Source organism: Hyalella azteca, unplaced genomic scaffold, assembly GCF_000764305.2.
Source record: "Hyalella azteca isolate HAZT.00-mixed unplaced genomic scaffold, Hazt_2.0.2 contig9229, whole genome shotgun sequence".
NCBI lineage: Eukaryota > Metazoa > Arthropoda > Malacostraca > Amphipoda > Hyalellidae > Hyalella > Hyalella azteca.
Genome location: NW_025939305.1, coordinates 2,593 through 29,071, shown reverse-complemented (window position 1 = coordinate 29,071; position 26,479 = coordinate 2,593). Strand labels below are relative to the sequence as shown.

Genomic DNA, 26,479 nt, shown 5'->3' with positions numbered 1-26,479 from the left:
CGCCGACTCGCCACAATCCTCATCAGCAAGACTTCTTTTACGGCACAAAAGCAGCGGCGTTCCGTGCCGCTGTCAACGAAGGATCACGGCAGAGATGAAACCTCATTCCGCTTGGCACGCTCTTCTCATTCTGCCCACTCTTTTGGGTATGGGGTAAGTACGCTAGAGTTTTGTTGTATTATGTCGTACGCTCGAGTTTTGTTGTATTATGTCACCCACGAGGCTCGATGTGCTTGAGTGGACATACATTTTTTACTTGTGGGCCTTCTTGGGTGGGTAGAAATATTCAGTTTAGCTTTGCATTCTGCTTGTCAGTCATTTCTTCTACCCAAATTCACCCTGATTCAAAATAAGACATTAAATCACGAGGCTTGATGTGTTTGAGTGCACATGCATTTTTACTCGTGGGTCTTCTTGTGTGGGTAGAAATATTAAGCTTTATTTTGCATTGTGCACGGAGATTTTTCAACGCTAACCATTTCTTCGGCCGAAATTTCCCCTGATTCAAAATAAAAAATTTAAATTTGTTCTGCCTTATCCATATATATAATTCGTAATAATATTCATGAGATCCTTATACTAAATTCAGCTGGTTTAGTTCAATATACCGAGAAAACCACCCCTTCTACAGATTCTATAGTAAACAATTTAAGTTAGTTGAAGACAGAGGCCACTATCGCCCTCAACAGAGTAGTTGATGCCGACGGGCAATTCTGTTACGAGCGAAGTTGTGCGCCGGGAGACAAAGTTACCTCGTGAGGGCAAGGGGGCGTTCGCTGGCAAATTGCCCTTCGATTCTTCAAGATTAGTTGATGGTTCAACAAATTTGCCGGCTCATTTTCCAGATTTAACTGTTATTTCTTCCAGAACAAAGTAAAATTTGTTTTTCCAATTTCGTAGTAACAAATCACACTATTCTGTGTTACCAATATGCTTTTCCAACATTCGGACCACTGTCTTTATTGTTCATTTGAGTTGTCGTTTTTTGCCGTTCACAATTTTGTTTTAATTATTAAAATTAAGCTTATGGTGATTCATTTTTTATTTTTTATTAAAGTTTCAAATGAACATAATTTTCAAGAAGCATTAAAGTTCTTTGTAGGTTGCCATTGCAAAGCCACTCGTTGTTATTTGAATGTACAACGGAAAGGTCGTAAAATTAAAGATTGGTCGTTCAGAAGAGCTTAGATTTCCCTCCATCCGAACACTGACCATCAATGTTACAGTTAAAATTTTTGTGAAGCTTGATAAAAAAATGCCAGAAAATTGCTGTAGATGAAGTAAAATGTATCAATTTTCCGTATAAGCAACAGTAAGTCTTAAGATCGGACGTCGTTGCATATTAAAATGCACATATATTAATAAAACAATCGCAGCTGATTACTAAAGTCGGGCACAAAAAAGTACGACTAATCTCTTATCAAATTATGTTTATTTCAGCTTAATTAAAATTGTTGCTAAAGAAACATTTCTTATAAATTCTATCTAATAATTGCCAGAACTTTTCAATCACTTGTGCTTCATATATTTGCTTGTGGGTTTCGGTTATATATTTGTATGCGCTTTCGATAAAATTAATTTAGGGATAAAAACTTAAAATTAAACAGAGAATTTTGCAAAATGTAGGTACCAATAAGAAATACTTGTATATTTTATTATGAATGCATAAAAGGACTGACTTGATGATATAAACAATTTGGGATTGACAGAAAGTCAGACAATCAATCTGCTGAAAATGGCATGTTTGACCAGGTATATGGACTAAAAACATAAACCGTCAAAGATTCAATAAAGTAACGTTTTGTTTCTGTACATTTTCCAGCACATAAGCATTAGCTTGTCCGATTTCTTTCTAGATTTAGACTCGTGCCGCACCCATTCTATCCAGATAAATACGCTGGCAAATACAAAAATTTGAACAAAATTTCATGTTTTAGTTGCAGTATAATCTAATAGTCACTGAACAAATTTTAAATTTAATCGAACAAAATATGCCAATTTTTACTGATTTATTATATACTCTATCAATAACGAAAAAATGTTTTCTTCGTCCAACATTGTTACCACGTTTTTCTTGACTTCGTTTCGTGTGTGTCTGTCATCTAAAATTCAAACCTTAATTTAGAACACTTCTAAACATCCTAGTAAGTTGAAATTTGGCATGCATGTTTATGCTGCCTAACAATTCAAGATTTTATCATCAGAAATAATAATTTAACAAAAAATTTTTTATGAAAAAATAAATGTTGAAAAAATATAAAAAAAACACTAAAAATTCACGGTTTGGAATTGAGTTATTTCTCGAACATCCACACTTGCCAACCCTGGAAATTGATTTGAATTGCTAAAATTGCTAACTAAAAAGTAGAAAATAAATCAATAGCAAAATATTTTTAAAAACCACGTTTTTCTGGTTTTTATAAAACTAAAAATAGTGAAATAAAATAAATAAAAAGAAATTTGAAAAACCACGTTTTCTTAACGGACAAAAAAAAATACATTTACTCTTACATAACATTGCATAACATTTTACGTAACTTAAATGTCATGTATGAGTAAATGTTTTTCTCTTTTTGTCCGTTAATTAATTAAGAAAACGTGGTTTTTAAATTTTTTTTATTTATTTTATTTTTTAGCCCGTTTGCACCGATGCACGTGTTGCTCGTGCATATTTTTTTATAGATATCAGCACACTGCCTCCGGGTCTATAAAAACTGCATTGCATAACTGCATTCTAAATATCAGCATCTAAATATGTGCATTCAAGAGGATCTGAAGCACGATTATTTTCTTAAATTTTTCACCGAAGCTCCGAGAGGCCCACAAGACCGAACGTTTAATCACTTAATTAATTTGATGTAAATAATGAGTTCACTTTAATTTAGTTAGAATACCAGAGCGTTTAAACCCACACTGCCTTAATTACTCCGATAGTGCGACACTAAGCGACACTAAACATTGTAGAGCTACTTCGAAGTGCTTAGTGTCTGTGACGTATTTAGCATACCAACAGGACACTTCGTAGTGCATAGTGCTACTTCGTAGTGCTAGTGCCCTATTTAGCATACGGGCCTATGATGTTGTTGCTGCTACTCTTACTGGCGCTGGTTGTTGTTGTGTTCTGTGTAGTGAATAACATCCATACGTGCAAATTTTGTTGCAAATAACAAAAATGATGATTTTTTTATTATTTCCGCAGTTGGGAGATATTGTGCGGCTGCCGATACCTCTTTCATTCGTTGATGTAATATCGGTATCATGTACGATGCTTTATTATAGACCTACAGATTCTACTATTATTTTTTCTTCAATAATTTTTTCTATCGATGTTGCTGCATGTTTTTATTAATATTGCAGTGATTTTGGTGTTGCTGCTTCAGGTATCTCTTTTCTCTCAGCGACTAGCATGGCTGCCACGATGTTCTGTCAGTGGAGCATCTGAAACGAGATCGCTATAGTTCAGGTGGAAATTGAGTTGATGGTCATATATGAGGGCAATTTTTATTAGAACGAAAGGTTGTGCGTGTATACATGCTTCTGTTCGTAATTGGGGATAAAATCTGTTTGGCTTCTTTGTGATGCCCAAAAAGTGAACATTTTCAGTAGTCAGTTACATCAAAATAACAGGAAAGTGCATGGCCAAGGCGTTTCTTAAATCGGCTATTCCGCCGAGGTAGTCAACAAAACGAACGCAGGTTTTTCTTCCCTTCACTGCTCTAGTAAGTTGAAAGTAACAAGAAAAAAGACTATTTATTTGAGGCGTGGCGACAAGTCGTAAATAATGAAACAAAGATTTGCGGAAGCTAAAATGCAACAATTTAGAGGCCGCTCGAACGCTCTTGACTACGGTCAGTCGTAGTGATCCTAGACGTCATAAGAAAATTAATAGCATATACAGTTACGTAGTTCCCTGAAAAAAACATATTCGCAACTAAAACAATAACACACAAGAGGTAATACTGCGTCTGGCATTAACAAAATACTTACAGCAGTGATTAAATCCCTATGACGATGCAGCGAATGGACAAGGTTTCTAATCGACGTCAACCGGAACGCGGCAAGATCTACTTGCGGGCTGCAGCTCATTGCTCATAGCCACCGCTCCCAAAAATGTTGCCAGAGTAAGTTGCAACCCTATTTATTGATCGTGGGCGCTAAAAGTAATTTTATTGTGGAAATGTGACAATATGTAGTATTTCCTGCCAGATTTCGAACAGGAGCGATCATTTCAGCTGTTTTTCTTCGGCAGCTGATCATAATAAATTAAGCAGTCTTCTCGTAACTTTTACAGCATGAAATCGAAAGCGATTAACGGCCTTATAACCATTTATGGAATGCCGGTCAATATAGGAATAGGAAACGACTTTTTAAAATTATAATAAAGTTCTAATAATATAACTTTGGAACCAGCACGTTGTAGATTAAATTTTCATGATATTAAATCATCAGTAATACTAAAATTGACCCTAGTGAAATGACAAACTGAAATGAAAATTTTTACCCTATAAGTATTTTGGCAGAGTTATTGCATTAGGATTATTCCTGGCCATGACATCGCTATCAATTTTATGTGCCCGGCATTCGCCAGATTTTCGCATTTACGGCGATTTTAAGAACATCGCAAACGCAGACTCGGCAGAATCTTCGCACCGTATTATTGGCTATTGCTTTCATCCTGCATAGTAGGCAGATGGTTCTCCGCTTGAGGCTGAAATTTATCCCAAAAATTTTCTTTATAGTACGTATGGAGCCACTAAACTTCATTTAGTTTACACCATTACTTTCGAAGAAATGTACGAGGTTGAAGGCCCCAATGTACGCCGTGCTGTTCGATGCACTTCTAGGCGTATCTGATTAATTATTAACTACTTGAGGTAGGTTCGGGTACCGTGAACAAATGAGGATAAATGAGGTACGAGTTGAGTATAGATTAGATACTTATACTTAGTGAGCATATATTGGCGTACAGATTATAAGTTAGAGAGCAATAGGAGCAGAACGTTAACGCGTTCGTCTGGGGTTCGTACTGACGTCTTCCTTGATGACAAAGATGTCATCAAGGTGATGAGTCTCTACCGGATAAAACAAGGAAGGTTAATACAAGGAAATGTTTATGAACATTGTGATGGAGGATCTATCTTCTAACCAGGAATAAATCTTTTAAATGCGGAATGAGTAATTGAATACAAAATGACAATTAATAATTTTCCTCCTTACAGAAATATAATTTTATTTATAAATCTGTGATGATGATATTGAAAATATTCAAACTTCATTCACTATTTCAGGATTTAATTACCTTGAAATACTATAACCGAAATGCTGAATGCTGACACTAAGGAAAACAATAATTTGTATTAAAAGGTATTCAGAATAGTTCAAATATCGTTAAAAAAATTGTAATGAACATGAAAATCGCTTGGAAATTGATTTTAATTTTTATGGATATAAATAATAAATTAACATTAATAATAATTTTATTTTATTTCTTTGCCTATTCAATGATATATGATTCTTCAAACCAAAATATCTTGCAAAATTCAAGTTCCATAAATGACTTCCATTTGTGACTGAACATGACTTCTATGAAGATAAACGTCAAATTTCAAGAATTCGATTGACTTAAGAATAATTTTCCGATCTGGGATCCATTGACCAATAAATTTTTCATATAGCAGCTGGCCAGAGTTCCCGCTATCGCAATATGTGTGCCTCCGATCGCAGAATTGCACGGAAGATATACTAGAAGAATTGTACGAAAATATATCGGTTGCATACTGTTGACCAACCGAAAACTTTTGTTTGGTTGCGTGTCGGAAATTTCATCATATTGCAAACAAATTAAATAGCATATGGCATCGATTTTATCACCTCTTCGCTAACATAAAATAACGACGAACATCACGTTCTACGGGGATTTTTTGAATCGCGAGACCGTTCCACAGGGAGGGAATATTTGCTCGATGAATTTATTTGTGAAATTAGACTTTGAATAGTCCTTATACCAATCAAATAAGTTCAATTAAAAATGAACGATGGACATGATTTTATTTTATTATAATTCGCAGTTGTCTAACTTAAAATTATTTGCTGAAAATCTATGATAGTTTATCCTGTGTAATAATGAAGGCAGGAGTAGTGTGGAATAATTTTTCACTATGTCCGCCTTTAAATAGCTCTTTATTAAATAATTGTGAATTTTTCTTGGAGAAATGGGATCTGCAGCCCATAATTCTGTCACTTTATCGGTCGGCCTCTCATTGTTTCACAACTTTTGAAGGTTCAGGAAGATATGACATTAAATTAAACCTCTTCTAAATGACTGATTGGTGGCTGCTGCATTCCAGCCATTCTAGCATATACGAGTCTTTGTTCAGCATTATTCAGATTTTCAATTTCTTCAGTATCGCTGAGCACTTATATATTACCGCGTTTGCACCGGCTGTTCTATTCGACGCGTACGATTTATTTCCTTTTTACGGAGAACTAATTTTTTGTAACGTTTAGAATCGTCTAAACAACTCATTCGTTTGTTCCTTAAGTTCTTTTTCTGCAGTTATATTTCATTCCATAACGGCTCAAGTCCAGCAATATTTCGTACGGCGAAAATTTGGATGATATTGGATAATTCAAATTATGACCATCATCAAATAACTACATAATCTAGCACTAACTAACATCATCACTGATAATTTGAAAAATGTCCTCTGAACCTATGATCATCTGCATCGCGTCAATGACGCACGTTCAAATAAATATTTTAGTTCGTGCTCGATGAAGTTGCGAAAAGATTTCATTGAAACCGGAATAGATTTATTTATTTATAGTAGTAATAAATACAAGCTTATATCTGATTCGCCTACCTAATCCATTTTGTATCAAATTGCTCTTTAATGATTTATGAATAAGGTAGTGCAAGAAATTGTAATTTTTGAAGCACCACCTATATTAATTATTTGTGGAATGTAGTAACAGCATAAAAATTTGGTACAGAGAACCAATCCCTCTCTTCAATAACACTCCAGCCGAAAGTTTACTTTCATTACACATTATAATTAGCGCCCAAATATACCTACGCCATTACGAGTGCAATATATGCCTTCGAAACTAATAGCAAAAATTCGTTTCGATGCAATGCAAAAGAAGAATTTTAATTTTGGAAGAATTTTTACTATCCAGAAGCAAATACTATAAGGATATATTTTGGAGAAGAAGAATGTAACTCGCATTATACGGCAATTAAGCTTGAGACGTCGCCTTGCATGCAAATGTGTTTTCGCATTGGTTTTTTGAATGTGGCTAACTGGGCGAAAACAACTTGCAAAGAGAGGAAAAAATTCTTCCTGCTCTCTTACGGGGCTGAAACTGCCGCGAATCTGGTGTTTAAAACTATAACTTTGCTAAACTTTTCGGCATAAATATAATATGTTTCTGATATTATTCATAATACGTTTTTCTCTAATAGACATCAAACTTCTGTATTGCACGACAGCGCTTGAAAGCTGCTGATGCAGAATGAACATTAATCAAAATGAATGACTAGACTACATTGTTACATTGTTAGCAATGAAATTCAAGATTCATTAATTAGCAGAAGGCATTAATAAGTGTATATTCAAGATAACGGAGACCGTTTTGATGAAATGATGAAATTAATTATGAGCTATAGTTTACCTAAAGTGGTAACAGAATTTCGAAATAAGTACAAGGCTGGCTCCCCAAAATGCAGAATTTAGGTTAATTCCAAACATTTATCATTTAATTCAAAGTTTGTTGCGAAATTTAATTAATAGAAGTTATATTACGAAATTAAAAAAACTATATATTAATTCAGTTGTTCAAATTAGTCGTACCAAACGCTTCATTCTCCAATCATATTCGAAAATAACCCATGACTATATTTCATTACCTAAAAAGAATTATTGAAATCCTCTTCTCGCAGAAGGAGCATTCGACCGCCACTCGTGTCTGTCTCTCGTATTTCCACAGATCATATCCTCCTTAATTTAAATGTATTTTAAATTCATCTAGATAAGTTTATTAGCTAAATCTTTAAAGTTAACTTTGTTTATTTTGTGCACATGTTCCTTTTTTGCTTTCTGCTCCAGCTAGTCACCACCAAAAGGGAAATTTTTCAGTTTAACATCCTCAAAACTTTCATTTTGTCCTAATTTTAATACTGAATTTGCAAATGTATTAGATGAGTACCACTATTCATTTAATTATTCAGCTATCTATTTAAACAAAATATTTCAGAACTGAAATTCTAGCAGCAGATATTGAGCACGCGTGCAAAACGTCATTTCGCTCTTATCTTATCAAGACCACGTGCTCTTATCTTATCGTGGCCAATTGTTCTTATCTTATCGTGGCCACGTGCTCTTATCTTATCGTAGCCACGTGCCCTTATCTTATCGTGGCCACGATATCCACGAGTAACCCAACAGGATCAATTTAACGCCCCATTCATTTCCTGTCTTTGTAGGACGCAATGTGAGCGCGCCCAGTAGTTGACCGAGGATAAATTCCAATGTAAAACTGCCTCTTTTCTGAACAGAACTTTGTAAGGAAACGATATCGATAATTTGTCATTACATATGTTGCAATATCTCATCGATCACATGCATATAAGTACTTTTTACGTCGAGAAAAATTCATACATTCATTCTCATTGCTTCATGAAACGGTGAAGGTCAGTGGGGTCATTTTATATTTTAAGCATTAGTCATGACATACGAAGGAAAATAATGTTCATCGAGCTGTAGCATTAATTAATTTATATTTCTTTTTTGAACGCAAGAACCTGATATAAATATTTTTTTTGGTAGCAGCTATAGTAATGTCAAAAGTGTCTGCCTGCAGAAGATAACAGTCAGAATTTATTATTCTTTAGATAAATTTATTCTTCATATCTTAATGCAGGAAATGACTCATGAATCTTTGAAAATCTTAATCTAAAACATTTCAATAACCTAGAGACAAGGGCGTGGAAAAGAGCGGATAAAAATTTAAAATTCTAATTTTTAACAGGAAATCTACATCGATGTTCATTCATCAAAAGAAAATGACACACCTAGCATGGATTTTATGGTGTTCATTTTTGGTAAATCCATATTAAAATTCATAGGTAAAATTTGTATTTCTTTCTTTTAGGTAAAAAGTTAGGCGCTAATAAATTTTTAATATATTGTAGAAATAGCAGTGAGACAACACTTAACAAACAAAATATTTTTCGTTATTTTACCGGCAATTGTCGAACATTTTCACATTCTTATCGTTCTCAATAGGAAATAACTTTAACCATAATTTTTTCGCAATTTTATCCTAAGAGCAAATAAAATTTCATCGGATTGTTACAAGCACAAAAATCCCAAAAATTAAACAACTTAAATGAAATTAGATGTACGTATAGGTTAAACTCCCACGGCTACCAGCCGTGTTCGTAGTAGAATTTCATCCTGAAATATCCCAGAGGTCAGCCAGCATTTTTTAATATTTGAAGGGGTAAATCGGAAGCAGATGGCAACATAAATCTGTCATCCGGCATCATTTTCTGGACTCAAATATATAATCATACTGCATAACATGAGAGGTCAGTGAACATCACAGAATATCCACGTGTAATAATGCTGACACAGAGGAACCTTGATTTGAGTGAAACTTGTAATATTCAGCCATGCAAAACTTTGTAATTTATAACAAAACTTATTCAGAAGTTTATGGTATATATTGAAATATTGGTATATATATATGGTAAAAATATTGCATGATTTTGAGTAATATTGACGCAAATGAAGGCTTACCCTAATTAGGAAGTATTCAAATGACCAAATTTAAGGCAGACTATGTGTTTTATAAAGGGATTGGTGATGAAGACTTTGGAATCATGAGATCCTCGGTACTTACGGTTTCATTCCTCAAATGATCTGTTCAGAAATCTTGTAGTCAAACAAATTTGGAGATCTTTATATGAATGAAAGATAGAAATTTTTGATCGCAGTTAGCCTCTCACTTACATTGACAATGAACATGGAGCTATAAGATCTAAAGGAGAGTTTGATCTCTCCAGAATGAGATCAAAAATTCTTCTTACGGGAGTGTGGGATCCACTTGCAATATAAAAGATTCAAAACTCCCGTATGTGGATCTCGGGATAAATAACTCGGCCAATTGCGACCTGCAAATAATGAGGTTAAAAACCTGTATATGAATATAGCGTAATCAACGGCCAACGTAATGTATATGAATATAGCTTAATCAACTGTACAGCGTACGCGTTATTTTGCTTTTCAAAAATGGCAAGATAAATTCTCGAATAACTTGGCGAATACAACTAGTCGAGAACAGCTAAGGTCTAGGGTAACAATTTGCACTAAGCCAATTTAGCGAGTATAATTAATCCGAACTTCTTTGTCATGTTTTCGTACCTGAAGCAAAAACAACAAACCTCATCCCACGAATAACGGCTCCCATCTAGACTCATCCACTTGCATCATAAATTCACAAGGAGAAAAATGCACAGTGATTTCTTATAGCGCACTCAGGTTTGGTAGCAAGATGTAATTTGCAGGGCCATACGGGCTCTCATACGGGAATACGTAGCTCTTAAACATCGGCTCAAAGCAAGACTATCTTGTCTCAAGCTGGCCTGAAACAGAGGGCACCGGAACAAAAAAAGTTTCCGGCTAAGTTCAACTACTTCGATGTTATTCATTAGTGTATAGGCGAGACATGCACTAGAATGCATGAGCAGTATTCTATTTCGTGGGTCCATGTGCAAATTTGAATTGTGTGAACGCTTTAATATTGTGTCGAACGCTACAAATTTTTGCACCGGTTCAGACATTTGAATATGAATAAAGTCAGTGTTCATGTCTGGAATTCGCAAGTTAATTTATTTCGTGTTTGTGATACCTATATTCACGTTAATGCTCCACAAACTTCTCATGCAACATCACTTGAATTTCTTACTAATTATGATTTTTTCAATCAAATCCCGCCAGGCTCATTATCTGCTTACCAGTTTACAAAAAAGGGCGAGACATGTCACCCAACTTGCAGCCCGACTTTTCTTAAGAACCTCTACAAGAATATTAAATTAAATTAAATTTATATTATTTAGAGTAAGCTCAGCTATTTTTCCATTAAAATGTCGGATAGTTAACGTATAAAGATGATTATTTCTCATAACAAATGATGTATTTTCTCGTGTGAGTGCGACCATGGTCTTTGAGGCCAGGGACTGTTTTCTGTCTCCTGAAAATTTCGAATGGGCAAACTCCGCAGTTCCTACGGCGTTGATGTAAACAAACATTGTTAAGTCCTTCAAGTGTATGATTAGCCATGAAAGCCTCGTGATGAATCTAGCACTCACCACTGAATAAGAACTTGATTGACTTCATACCTTGTCCTTGAGAGTCCATTTGGGCGATTGAAATAAATTTTCCTCCCGGGACCTATGACGCAGAGTCCCTTGAATTTATTTCTATCTGATGGCGGTCCGAGGAAGACATTGAATCTGAGTCCAAGAAAAATTGAATTGACCTTTGAGGTCAGAGGCGACTTTAGTGATACTGGCCATTGGAAGATGGACATTGTAGAGCGGAAGTATCGGGCGCGTTGGAAATTCTGACGCTACCGAGATTCAGGCGGCATTGATCCATTTCACCACTAAAACATTTTTCGAAGAGCCGGAGAAGCAATTTATTACTCAATCAACAAAATGTGAAATTTCTTCGGTGCTGTTCGAGTGCGCGCAATAAGAGAAAGGCTCTTCTTCGGGCAAAGCTACGCGCATATTACGCTCTTCATGAAATTTGGAACATTTTTCGTGGGTTTTTGCTCCGGGAGAAGATTGCGTGGAATGTCAGGCATGAAGTGAGTTTCCAGGGTAAAAAATATTTCACTACTAAATATGACTCCATCCTGCTTTCTATTTCACATCCTTGAAAAAAATAACTTAATTTAATTAAACTCTTCATGTTGTTCTATATATTTGATATGATTTCGCTGACCATGGTATTTAAAAGCATATATTTATTTTATAAACTGAATTGTGCACATAGTTCATATTAATGCAAAATTGATTAAAGACAAACGAATGCCTTCTATTCACAACAAGAATAAATTATCAATTCATTGAGGAAACAAACAATGAAACTGTCAAAAATGGTCAAATTAGCAGAAAAATTAAGCATGAAACGGTAAACGTTATCCTCTCGAGGACTTAAATACAATTTAATTCCAATCACCATCAATAAAGTCAAAAATTTTACTGCTACTAATTTCAAACTTCCTAACACGAGGTCACTCTAACTAGATGCGGTCGATTGTTAAGCCTTTAGGTACAAATTCAAAGCATTGGTCAATTATCTGCTGAATACAGGGACAATAATTTTGCTCAATTCAGCGTTTCATATTTTCCGTTTCTACGCACTGTTTCAAAAATTATTTTTCGTATTCATGTTGTTGGATCGACATGCACGTAGAATAATTTACTCGACATTAAATCTCTGTCTTCAATGCAACCAGGCACTGTTCATGTCTTCCCGCAACATGGCACTCTAAATTTTAAATAAAACGTATGTGATTCAACATAATTGTGCCAGGAACAAATTGCATGACAAAGGATTTTCAACCCGGTGTATCGGTAATGTTCAACACCAATTTTTAGCATTGACTTGAATTTTGTGGGCATATTAATGACGTAATAATGATATGTAAATTGGCAATATGATAAAATTTATGGGGTCTTCACCGATTATTTTCCACTTTGATTAGAAATTGTTTGAAATCGTATTGGCCGACTTGGCACCTCGAAATTATGTCGATCTATTCATGTGTATTCGGCAGAAGTTGACCTGAAGTACTCATGATTTAGTTGTGGTTTATTAGACGGTACATGAATTAGTTTTACATCTAATTATTCCAGTGGCTACACTGTTCGAAGAATCAACGTAGGCCGTTAGTGGTTGGCCGTTCCTCATTTCAGTGGCCAGGTGGCAAACTTAAAAAACACCACATCGTCATTTTTTTCCAATTTAACACATGAAACCTGCACCACATTACAAAAAACTGCGAAACAGTTCATTTTCACGCTTTGTCCAGCCACTATATAGAACGCTGTTCACACGGTTTTTCACGTTTTTTCGAACAGCACACGTACGAATTAAATTCATTGATATTGTTAGTCTCGTTCCAAATTTTTTTTTGAATAGCTCGTCCGGTATCAAAGATGACTTAACGACTTTCCAATGATCGTACATTAATGGAAAGCAACGAGAATTGTCAGCTAAGAAACTGGCATGAAAATTGCCCTATTACTCGTTGTTTTGGTTCTGATCCTGAATTATTACGCTATTACTCCAGCGCGACGGGTAATGTTCGGCTCAGTGAAAAATTTAGCCAAAAATTTTCCAACAAAATTTGTTGATAGAATGTTGTAAGAAAAACTTTCGCAACTTAATGATGTACTCTTCCAGTTTGCGATGCTGTTAAGGAATAGTACCAATTTAAATCACATTTTATTAATAGCAATTTTCCATTTTACTTTAGAGACATTCGTACTTTTGTTTATTTCCAAGATCAATTCATTCATGTTTTAGATTCTAGCTGGAGTGGACTGCAGGGCACAACGCAATTGTACAGTTCTGTTTTAGTAAATATAAGACGTGTGAATAATCTGTGTACCCAATGAGCTGAACCTGCATCACCGCGATTTATAAAGCACGAGTCACAGAGAGACGAAGTCAACAGCCGCGCTATTTTTATTCACTTAAATTATGTTCCTCGTCATGGCGCTGATTGCGAGAATTGTTCGAAAATTCCTGCAGAGAATACATATACAGAGAACCCAATCCACGCTCTGATGAATTAACTGGCAATAAATTTCTCATTTCCACCTATTTCGGGAATTCAGCCTATTTCGTAATTTTGGGTAAAAAACTTTTGCGCCCCATCGCCGATGTTATGTTATATTTTCTTCAGCGTTTGTAAAATTTTCTTCATGACTCAAGATGAAGATCAAATAAATGTGACACAGCAAAAATCGTAAGATTTTTAATTTTTGAATAAGAACGAGTTCGAGAATGAAGCCACACAGAAGAGAAATGCTGGCTTCACATTTCTTCCACTTCTAAAATTGTTTATGGCTGTCTTGTATTTCAGTGAATTTTCATCGCATTTTTAAAACATCAATTATAACTGCGAAAAAATAATTAATTAATAACTGTGCGCATAATTTGTTCATATGCAGTATTTTTTCATTGTTATGGAAGCGAGATCATCGGCCCTGTTGATCGCTAATAAAGCAGAAAATTGGCCCGTGCGAGCGCTGGTCGGACTTCCATGTCTGAGTTCTGAAATCATGTTTTACGCGGATCTTCTTTCAATAAACATGAAACTTGATCCGCAAGGCAGACGTGAATGAAGATTGGGAAGTCTAAAAACGAGTAAAATACATAAATTTTTCTGGAAAAAAAAAACAAGATTCCTGACTTGAAATTGTAGGACTTCTGGCTCGTGTTTTTATTGCTAGTGAATTTTGCACTCATTTAAGCGTTAGGTCGATGCACATTCTGACATAATTTTCAAAACATGTCCATTATATGCGCCACTGGAAATATTTAATAAAATCTACATAGCAGAAAATACCCTCCATGTTTTTTTATCATAAACGATCATATAAACCCTTAGTGCGTTTAGATAAATTAGGCAATTATGGGCGGCTAACGAGTTTTTTCCTCTAGCCTTCATAGAAAATATTCCGAAATGAAAGACATAGCTAGAGCTAAAATTTAATTGCATCCCATTTAATCCGCATAATTTATCAAAATCTATCTCGAATTTTACACGTGGTCCGATTGTATATTTTCATCCTATAAACGGCCTGGCCTTATTTTTAACTCTTCAACATTCCATTTGCAATATTTCCGCCATCAGATTCATAAAATTTTCTGACAATTTATTTCTTATTTTTAATTTCGATGAGATAACTTCAATTTAAGTTATAAAATGTCATCGCAAAAGAGGTCATAACGTCAGAATGGATGAGGCTCCACCTCAGCTCTTAATTCTATTACTTGGTCGAATTTCCTTCATCTTATAGCGGCAATATTTTCCAAACTTGCTCTGAGGTTGGCAATCACTTTCGCTAGAGTGAAGCCGTTGACAACTGGACACGTGACTGTTATTTACAAAGGAACTGTTCAATTGTTAAACACGTCTCAAGATACCCGCTACCTGCTCACAAAATTCAGGAACTAAGAGCAAATTTCTTGTTTGTAGTCGGCTATCTTTTACATAAAATCTGTGAACTCTTAAAATATGCCATGGTGCAAATGCATATTTACGGACTATAAAATCTGTGTTCAAAAAATTTTCGCGGTATAAATTTTCTGTAGACATAATCAAAAATGATTTGGTTCGTTCATTACGGAAATTATTTTTTATATTATTTTCTTGATTTGCAATTCAAAGGTTATTAAAGAGTCAGAAAAAATTTGTCGCGGGAAATAATTTAAATAAAACTTGTAATTTTGTACTATATCCAATAATTTGGACTACCGTAGATGTTAAATGAATTAGTTTATGACAACTATCTCGCATGATAATAATTGTTTTAATTAGTTCTCTTCCCCTTTGCTCGATAGAAAATTTGACTATCTACTGGTAGAGCCTGCTTGTAAAAGTTTGGTGTTAGTGGTTTTTTAAAGTTATGGAATCTCTTCTTGACTTAACTTTCCATTATTTACTTATTATTGCAATTTTTCAGGAAGGCAAACAAGATGACGGACCTTCAAATATTGGACACGCTTTTGACTCAGTATGACCGTCGGGCAACTCCGTCTAACCAATGGAGTGAGTTTTTAATATTAGTTTTTATTTAATTTTTATTTTGCGATTTGTTTCTAACATGATTGCATTATTTATACATGTTTATATGTCCGAATCGTAATGGATAAAAGTTTTCGGAAAAATGGCGCCTAAATTATTTTTATCATAAATTCCGTTAATTTTGAAATATTTTAACGAAATTATGGTATCGGGGCAGTGTGTGTTTTAAGATATTGCTGCTTTTAATAGAAAGAGAAGAAATTTTGAGGGTATCTGACTAGCCAAAGCAAATATTAAACCCTAATTTTTCATTCGTGTGAAAACCAGATTTATTGCCAACTCCAAATTCGAATAATTATATTTGATCAACGAGAATTAAACTATGAATTCTCCAATTTTTATGAAGGTCGTCACAATTTCGCGCAATCGATGGATTAATAAGGTATCCACAATTGAAAAATCGTTTAATTTCGATTTGAATATGAATATAAATGATAATCAGACTTTTTTTCGCTTCAAAACTTCAGAGGCCTCAAATGATGTTTTCGGTTTCGTCAGCCAAACGATGATGTAACGAAGCAAATTAACGCTCATAAAAGGAGCTCCGCAAGCACGAAAATATCGAACTATAGGCGTTCAAAATAAATCACCTCTGTTCAATTACCCGTACTAACGTTTGCCTTTGTTAGGGTAAATTATTGAATAACATGAGTAATTGAAATTTCTTTTCGATTATTTGCATCGACTATTTTCAGTTTTTGTGTTTTGTAACTGCAATTCCTCCTTTATAGGGAATCTGGATATTGTTTATCCGAGCCGCTGCTCTGAATGATGTGAAAAGGCTCACGCATTTCATTTTATATAGAATGCCTAATTTTGTTTCTTATTTTTCTGAGATACGTAATTTGAATATCTTTGACTTCTGATCAACTCGAAAAATTCAGAAAATTACTTTACCTACACCCATATTATTAAAAAATCGGATGAGAATTCCTATTCATAGCTTGTGATATTACTCGATAAATGCATCGGTCGTGAGCACTAAGAATCAATGAACGTATTTCTTTAGAATTTTTTTATTTCGATGTAACTAAGTCTTCTACAGTGAATAAAAATTATCACTGATGAATAATATTTTTGAGATATTTCTCAGAAACTGTGTTTTCATAAATTTTACATGGGATAATTTTAAATGAAGGAAGAATGAGGATTTTCAGTTGTTTTATCAACTCTTTCTTCCTAGACAACGCAACGGTGGTTGACTGCGAGCTCTACATTCGCAGCTTCGGCTCTATTAACCCTTCCTCGATGGTGAGATTACTCTCTTTCTTAGTGACTATTATTTTTATTATATATTATTACTCTCTTTCTTAGTGTCTATTTGTTATTATTATCTGTTATTACTCTCTTCTAAGTAACTATTATTTTGTTATCCATTTTTACTCTCTTTCTGATTGAAGCAGGGTGTTGATGCTTTCAATCGCCCGATTTTTCGCCCGTAGAGATTATTTTATTAATGTATGTAAAGACTAGTGTTGATATAAAAAAGTTGTAGATACATTTGATTTTTTCACCCGCTGCGATTTCACTCTTCTTAAGTATGCCAAATAAGAAAGCTGTTGGTACCTTTGATGTCCCATATTTACACCACTTTTGATTACTTCCTTAGATATGCATTATGACGATCTAAGAGAGCTGTCGATTCTTTTGATCGTTTATTTATTTAATAATTTCTTTGAATATTTGCTGCTGCGTTAGGTGCATCGGTCAATCTATTGTTTTACTTCNATCATGGACGGATCATAGGCGGCCAACCATCGTTTGGCGGAACGCCCGCAGATCCTCTTCCTATGAGTTTCATTTGGGCGCTCGTAAAATGATCGTTTAAGCTGTGGAAGTGAACTCCTAATACCAGCTCCATTGCCGATTTAAAAACGCGGTAAATTGCTACAATTCTATGCACAAATTAGGCCATGGATCAACTGTTGGGCAAATGAGGCGCTTTAGAGAACAACGGAATTTTCTGCTGGGTTTTTAGACAGACGCATGATTAACTTTATTTTTTTCCGCACCCTTAATTGAATATTAATTACTATTAATATTCAATTAATTAATTTTGATATTAATATACTATTAATATTAATAATAATATTAATTATTATTACTAGAAAATATTAATTTTTTCTTTCATGGAAGCGAAAATTAAATTTAAATATCATTTGGCAGAGGTCATTTAAATTTTTCTGGAAACTAGGCATGATATTTGCCAGCAATTTTCAGTGGTTTAAAGATTTCATTCTTTTTTTCGGCCGGTGGTCGGAACACAGCAATTATGCAAAGCAGTTTTGCCTTGACAGCTGCCAGAAAAGTTGCTGTAACGTGATAACGCTGCAATAGCTGCTACATATGACTTCCTTGCCACTTTTTCACTAGTACAGAAGAATATTGAATGTGCGATGCAAAATAATCTCGTTTCAACTATCAGAAAATTTTGCTTTGGATCAACATGAAAATTACCTAACAAATCACTATTTTTTATGACCGCAATTTACTTCTTACCTATTTAATTTTGATAACTGTAATTTGTTCAATTAGAACTCAGCCAGCAGACAAATGATTTTTTGATTTTTGGAATGACTAAAATCCCCTTTGTATGTTTTAATTATACTCCCACTCCCACCCAGAATTCTATTTGTACTCTACAAGCGGGATTTTTTTCCGAGATCTCCCTTGATTTGTTGTGAAATAAGTTTCTCAGACGTTTATTATTCCGTGAGTTGCACAATGCTCATATTTTCCAGCATTGATAATAGGCTTTAGTTAGTATTCGGCAGGTCGTTGTTTCTCAGACCCTCTTAGCAAATTCAAATGTATACGGCGTAGCATCCTCCAGAAAGCATTGGCCAGGAAACTCTACATAGTGTTGCATATGGCAGAGGCAGTAGTGATTTCTTCGCTTTCGAATTTTGATGAAAAGGCTGCGTTTTTGCAGGCAAAAATCTTGCTGGACATTTCCGGGCAAGCAATTTGAGCATGACTGTCCGTTGATGAAAAATTTACTGTGTATGAGCGATACACTCAAGGTAAAATGCACCAACGAGTGCAGATTGCATTGCCTCTCAAAGGCCTATAGGTGATTTATGGGGACAATATAAGGAACATTTTACACAACAAAATTAAGAAGTGGACATGACTCTGCGATAGGTATTGCACAGCTAGGACTCGGGGTTACGTAAATCTAAGTTCGCTTCGCCCGGGCTTGAAGTGCAGCCTTTGTGCAACGTGCAATCTCGGCATGACTTGGCTTCAGGTATCCCTTGTCATGCTCTCAGGACACTATAAACTTTGAAATTAGAAGATGACCAGCAGCTGATTTTGATAGAGTTGCCAAGCAGACCCAAGAGAACTCTGAGCTGAGAGCAGCGACTCTTGGGCAGAAGTCTACTCGTGATCCGCATTATATTAGAATCCGACATGCAGTTTCATTTTCAGTTAATGAAATTTCGTTCATTGCGACGCTGGCCTGCAAATAAATGCACAGGATTTTGGTGAATATTCCACGCTTGAAATTTTATTAGGCAAGTCAAGTTTATTAAAAAATATGTTTCACTTTCATCAAAATTTATTTACACCTACACCTACACAAGACTGTCATTGATGTTTACATGCATTTGCGTGAATGATAGGCACGTTTCCAATTCACAGCCGGCCATCTGTAGTTACGCAGTATAAAACATGTATATCATTACTTTACAGGACTATCACGTAGACTTATACCTACGACAAACGTGGGTTGACCAACGCCTCAACCACGCCGACATTGACCAGCCGCTGGATTTGAACGACCCAAACTTGGTGAAGGCGATCTGGAAGCCTGAAGTGTATTTCCCCAACGCCAAGCACGCAGAGTTTCAGTTCGTGACCGTGCCTAACGTGCTCGTTAGGATCAACCCTCACGGCGAGATTCTGTACATGCTCAGGTAACTTTTTACTAGCCTTTCATCACCGTAGTCTACCCTTATTGCGTTGTGACTATAAATGAATTCTATACATTTTAGGGACAGGTTGAATCCAGGTATTTGAAAATGCCATCTATTCAAAAATCAATCATCCACTGCAATCTGTTTAGTTGGAGGCATGTTTGGGGTTTAATTTTTAGCCGGTCTGGGCTGATAAAAACTTTAGAATTAGCTTCTAAAAAGTGGGCGATTATGCCAAATAATTTACAGTGTATCTTTCCCACAATCTGGTGCATTCTTTACGAATTGGACTAAATTTTACGAACGTCTCATGTCGACAGTAGACACTAACAGTTTCTGAATCATTTATCATGATTTCATTGACTTTGAATTGTTAAGGCAAGTCAACCAAAATAAAATTGGCAGAACTTATCGAAATTCAAGAGGGAAATATAAACTCCAAAATTTTCGACTTCTGTAAAAAAAAAACCTTCGGCATCCAACATGCTGGGATCAATTGGAGAAAAATCAAAGTTACATTGCTGGACAATGAGATCAATCGTCGAAAAGCAGTGGCAAAATTTTAATTAATAGCGTATCCTCTAGTTTAAATTCCCGCCGACTAGAGAAATTAAAACTCAACCACCACGGAACATCGGATTTATTTTGCTCCCACTCAAAAGTCTCACTCCCCTCCAGAGCAGCAACGGATCGTTGTGGCTCATAACTCTGGTTGAATAAACAACTTCAGAAGCAACTCCATTTGAATCAGAGTCTGAATTTCAGAACATTCAAACTGAAATAATGAGGCAGTCCAAGAGATGCTTACAAGCATTCATGATGCCCAGGATTTGAGGGATTTATATACTTGTAGTTGCCTGATAGGCTCCTGCGTTCTGCACAGTTTCGTGTGTTTATAAATTTGTTACAATTCTGGAGCACAAGTTCTCTTGCATAGGGAACATTGGGCTCTCTTGCATTGGGAACATATGACAAAAAATTACGGGTACATGACTAATTGCTTGGCATAAAGCTTCCGTTATGGACAGCAAACAATGCTTATCACATCTTTAATCAGGTCTAGTAATTTTTAATGAAAATATATACTTGGTTCAGATTTCATATATACTCTTGAGTACGCATCAATAGAGCATAAAAATTTCCCAATAATTATCATTCGGGAACATCAAGTATATATTTTCATTTTTAACCCAATTTCAACGAAAAAACGTTACGAATAGTTAACAGAGTACTGAAAAAGTTAAAACAACCGTTTTAATATTTGTTTATCTGAGTTTAGTGATAGTAAATGCAATACCTTACTGTTCCCGTTGTCACCTAAAGTCTCAAACAAGTAGAAACACTTGTATTTTAGAAATGTTTTTTAGAAATGCTGAAAATATAAAGTATTTTAAAAATGTTTTCGATAAAAAAGTCTAGCTTTTTGAATTGCACCGTCGCCTGCTGTGAATCTTTCATGTCAACCCGAGCTGTGGGGTCTGATCTCGATCGTGCTTTGTGTTTTCGCTTCTGTTTTCGGCTCAAAGAAATTCAAAGAACAGAGTTTCTTGTGTTGCAGGATATGACGAGTTTGATGAATGAATTGTTAGATCTGAATAAAGATTATTTCGGTTCATATCTTCCTGTGATATATTCAATGATCATATTTATGCGCAGATATTGAGATCACAATATATAGATTCATTTGATTACTTTCAAATGTTGTTGAGCTTTAAGCACCATTTTCTTTTAATTTCATTTCCTGTTGTAGGTTGAAAAGGCTCTTCTAGTATTACCTGGATCTCCAGATTATCACTAACTATCCAATCTTCTAACCATTCTAACCTTCTCTAAGGTTGAAGCTGCTCTTCTCTTGTATGCTGGAGCTTTCAAAATTCCCTCTGGACGCCCAAATTTGCACCATGGAAGTGGCCAGCTGTGAGTGTTTTTTAATTATTATTTCGGTTAAATTTATTTCATGAATATTAATATGATTGTCCGCCCGTACGATTAACATGTGTGATGTTCCAAAGTGATGTATATATAATAGTGATATAGTATGAATACATATCTCCACATCGTAAATAGGGCTCCGGTAGAGAACTTAACTCATAATAGCAAACCCTTTTTTCTGATAGTTTTATATTATTAGAGAATACCCGATTTGTGTCCAACATGAGATTTTAGTATCTCATATTTTCAGTTATTCCAGCAGAATATTTTAACCTTTTTCTCATGTAATGTAAACTTCCAAAAGTAATCTTACTTGATTTGAAATATTTCTGAAGCATTAATTTTCTGGCAGCTGAACGGTCAAACAAATTATGTTATGTCGAACAGATGAAAACATATTGAAAATTTTCGAGGAATGAAAATGCACTGTGGTAAATTTTAGATTTATGTTTCTACCGTTGCGAGGAAGGCAACGTAAATGTTTGTAAGCCCTACATCGGCCAATGGAGTCTTTTTGTATTTCTTTGAACTACCACTCTATCGATAAGAATTCATTTGCGTTAGAATTTTGTAATTTCAAGGTACGATGTGTACATGATGAATCTTTTTTGGTCTAATATCACAGTTTCAAGGTACGATTTGTGCATGATGAATCTTTTTGGTCTAATATCCACAGTTTCAAAGACGATGAAGGAGCTGGAGCTGCGCTGGAAAAGTGAGGACCCCATCAAAATGTACCGCGACCTCCGCATGCCGCAGTACGAGATCAACGCAATACGACCTTCCATCTGCAACGAGTCATTTTACATCGGTAAACAAAACTACGTGTGGAATATGAAAATAAATGAAATTGCAAGGAAACACACCACTTTGTTTGCTAATACGCTATAATTTGATTCGCGTATAGGCAATCTGGAAATTTTAGGACATGTACATTTCTAATTGATTTAAATTTCATTAAAACTTATAAATGAAAGCAGCAATGATAAGCGAAAGTTCGCCAATGAGAGGTTCCACCAGAGCGTTTTTCAGTAAGACGTCAAGGATGTGGAAAAAGCATATTTCAGTGATATGATATTTACGGATGGCTCTCCTCCACAAGGATTTCGAAGAGGTTAGTTATAGGGGGAAAATATTCACCGTAACTCACTGGTTCGTCAAGGAGTTCAATATGAAGCATATGCATCAAAAAGGTTATTTGATTGATTATTTCAGCTCGTTTGCCTCGAAATTTATTAATTAAAAATTTATTTAAGTTTATTTATTATCAATATCTTGTTTCAATTATTATTATCTGCTGTTCCACTCGATAATCGTTAAACCTTTACATGTAGGGCAATTTTCCCTTGTCGTTGCGGAACTAAAATATTTAGGCTTACACATCAATAAATTCAAAAGACCACAGAGAGATGATATCAAATTTCAACTAGTCCAGTTTCGTCCCCTTTAACGTATAATGACATATTTAACACAAATTAATGACCCCGCAGGTAACTATAGTTGCTTGGTAGCAGAGTTCAGCCTGCAGAGATCCATCGGCTTCTACCTGGTGCAGGTTTACCTGCCTACCATCCTTATTGTCGTGATATCCTGGGTCAGCTTCTGGATGGACGTGGACTCTGTACCTGGCCGTACAACTCTAGGGGTGACCACCCTGCTTACCGTGTCCACCAAGTCCTCAGGTGAGTGAACACACTGGTTACAGTGTCCACCAAGTCCACAGGTGAGTGACCACCCTGCTTACCGTGTCTACCAAGTCCACAGGTGAGTGATCACCCTGCTTACCGTGTCCACCAAGTCCTCAGGTGAGTGACCACCCTGCTTACAGTGTCCACCAAGTCCACAGGTGAGTGACCACCCTGTTTACAGGGTCCGCCAAGTCCTCAGGTGAGTGACCGCCTGCTTACAGGGTCCACCAAGTCCTCAGGAGAGTGACCACCCCACTCACCGTGTCCAACTAGTCATCAAATGAGCTTGCAGATGTTGATATTGCCAACGCCAACTCTCATCTTACTCTCATAAATCTATATCTATATATCTTGTCTTACTTTGTAAAGTCGGCAAAGAGATTCTGACTAGCCACAGAATGCGATCGGGTGGCAAAGCAGACCTAGACTAACTTTAAACCGAGTGTAGCGACTCATGGATAGAAGCCTAGGTGGTACCGACTTTTGCTATGGCCCTGATCAAAGTGTCATCGAAATAAGCATTCCAAGGTGATGAAATTCAGGGTGAAACGCTCTCTCGAAGCACTAGCCGTTCTCATTTCAATTCTCTAGATTCTCAGAATATTCGGCTATCAGACTAGTCCCTTGAGTCATTTTAGTTACACTGTGAACGATTGAGAAATCGTTCACGATATTTTTTAAAGATTTTTATTATTGTTGTTTTCAATTTCTTTATCAGAGTGGCAAATTGTACATATATTAGTGTTAATAAATTTTCAGTGAGGCCGGTTGCCTCACATTGACTCCCGGCCTTCTCTGCTATAGAGAGAAGTGACGAGGGCGGTTGAGTTTGTCGCTAAGGCAGTCGTGTCCTGCGAACCGATCAGCAAAAGTTATTTGCTTGGGCCAATATTGTGGCAGCTACTGTCTAGACGTTGTGCTGATACGGTTTCTGCGCGTGTTTCCGCATTGTGCCCTCTCCCTTACTGGACTGAATGCACGAGCCACCTGTTTTGTCACTTTGTTTTAGGCTATTACTGTCAAGTTCCTGATTTTAAAGTGCCCTAGTCTGTCTCCAATAAAAGTGTTTTAAATCTCAGTGTTGACTTGAAAACTTTTGTTACGCCAATAGTTCTAAGAGAACTACAAGATTTAACGTTAGTGACTGACGTTCCGCCCAGTTTGTGGCGGCCATCTTTGACGTTTGGAACGTCTGGTAACAACACTAATGCCAAATAATTATCTAACAATACAATCATAAAGTAAACAATATTCCTCAATTACGCTCCAATTAAGCAAGTAAGTGCATAACTTAATATAAAACAAAAACTATCGTTCGTCGCACTCCCACTTTTCCGTCATTCCTCAATAAGGTGTGCCATTAATAACTTAAGTAAGGCTTCCTCTAAGCTGAATTAATTATTGAATAAAGTTTATTCGTTGTATTATAATCTTGAATCGTGATTATCCATCAGTTCCGCTGTTAGAGATACTCGCTTCTGTTACAGATTATAGAATATGAATGCGGGGCAATGAACAAGGCACGAAAAGATCAAGAATCGGCGACAGGCCACATCAGGCCTACGCTTCAGCGCCGACATCACTATGTTATGTTATGTTACTCTCTTTCTTAGTGTCTATTGTTATTATTATCTGTTATTACTCTCTTTCTAAGTAACTATTATTTTTGTTATCCATTTTTACTCTCTTTCTCATTGAAGCGGGGTGTTGTTGCTTTCGATCGCCCGATTTTTCGCCCGTAGAGATTATTTTTTAATATATGTAAAGACTAGTGTTGATATAAAAAATTTGTAGATACATTTTATTTTTTCACCCTCTGCGATTTCACTCTTCTTAAGTATGCCAAATAAGAAAGCTGTTGGTACCTTTGATGTCCCATATTTACACCACTTTTGATTACTCCCTTAGATATGCATTATGACGATCTAAGAGAGCTGTCGATTCTTTTGATCGTTTATTTATTTAATAATTTCTTTGAATATTTGCTGCTGCGTTAGGTGCATCGGTCAATCTATTGTTTTACTTCAGATACTTCACACAATAGCTTTCAACTTCACGACCAAAATCTACTACAAAAGTTACACATAATCGTAATTTGGTAATGATCTTAAATTACAAATATTAATAGGACGAACTTGCAACTATAATAGAATAAAAAAATCCGAACACAAATCTTTCATATAAAATTTAGGAAAATGACCTGGAAATATTTTTTCGTCATTCTGGGACATGTTTTCTCAAAACTTTGACTTAATTAGAGGCAGCTTACCTGCACTAATGTAATTCAACATTTCTGTAGGCCGAATACCGCCATTATTTCGGTCCTGAATCTATACGCTAAACCAGAGTAACATCACAAGCAAAAAAATTTTTTGATATTTAGTTCGGGTTTGGAAATTTTACCGAATATTTTACTGACTTTGAATATTTGATTTTAAAATACATGACATTTATTATTGATTGCTGATTACTCTGCGCAATTATTTCCTTTATAATTCGTAATGAGTGATTTGTGACTGTATAATTAGCCATCATTTATTAGTTCATCGAACTGCCAGTCCGAAATTTATTTGATTCAAGTTAATCGCAGTGACTAAATTTATATATGTCCCGAATTCGCGTGCATGTTCATCCATAATGCTCATGTCGAGAATATTACGAATAAGACTCACTGGAAATATTGTACACCGTGCTGCTCTAAGCACTTCTAGGCGTATCTGATTAATTATTAACTACCTGAGGTAGTTTCGGGTACCGTTAACAAATGAGGATAAATGAGGCACGAGTTAAGTTCAGATTAGATACTCATACTTATTGAGAATATATCGGCTTAAAGTTTATAGGTTTAGAGTGCCAAAGGAGTAGAACATTAACGCGTTCGTCTGGGGTTCGTACTGCCGTCTTCAGGGTTTTAACAAGCTTTTAAAGATGTCATCAAGATGATGAGTCTCATCCGGGTAAAACAAGAAAGGCTAATACAAGGAAATGTTTATTAACATATCGCAGTGAAGGAGATTCTCTTTCAACAAGAAAGATATTTATGAG

General features: G+C 35.6%; 1 protein-coding gene across 1 annotated transcript; it reads left to right on the top strand.

The window, feature by feature from the left end:
- LOC108667255 (glycine receptor subunit alpha-2-like) lies at positions 1-23,428 on the top strand (the record flags this gene model as incomplete). Its single annotated transcript, XM_018154256.2, has 7 exons — positions 1-153; positions 15,773-15,858; positions 17,078-17,145; positions 19,591-19,814; positions 21,649-21,731; positions 22,423-22,557; positions 23,237-23,428. Coding segments are annotated over exons 1-7 (847 nt in total), but the record flags the coding sequence as incomplete, so codon positions are not given.
- Positions 23,429-26,479: the final 3,051 nt, after the last annotated feature.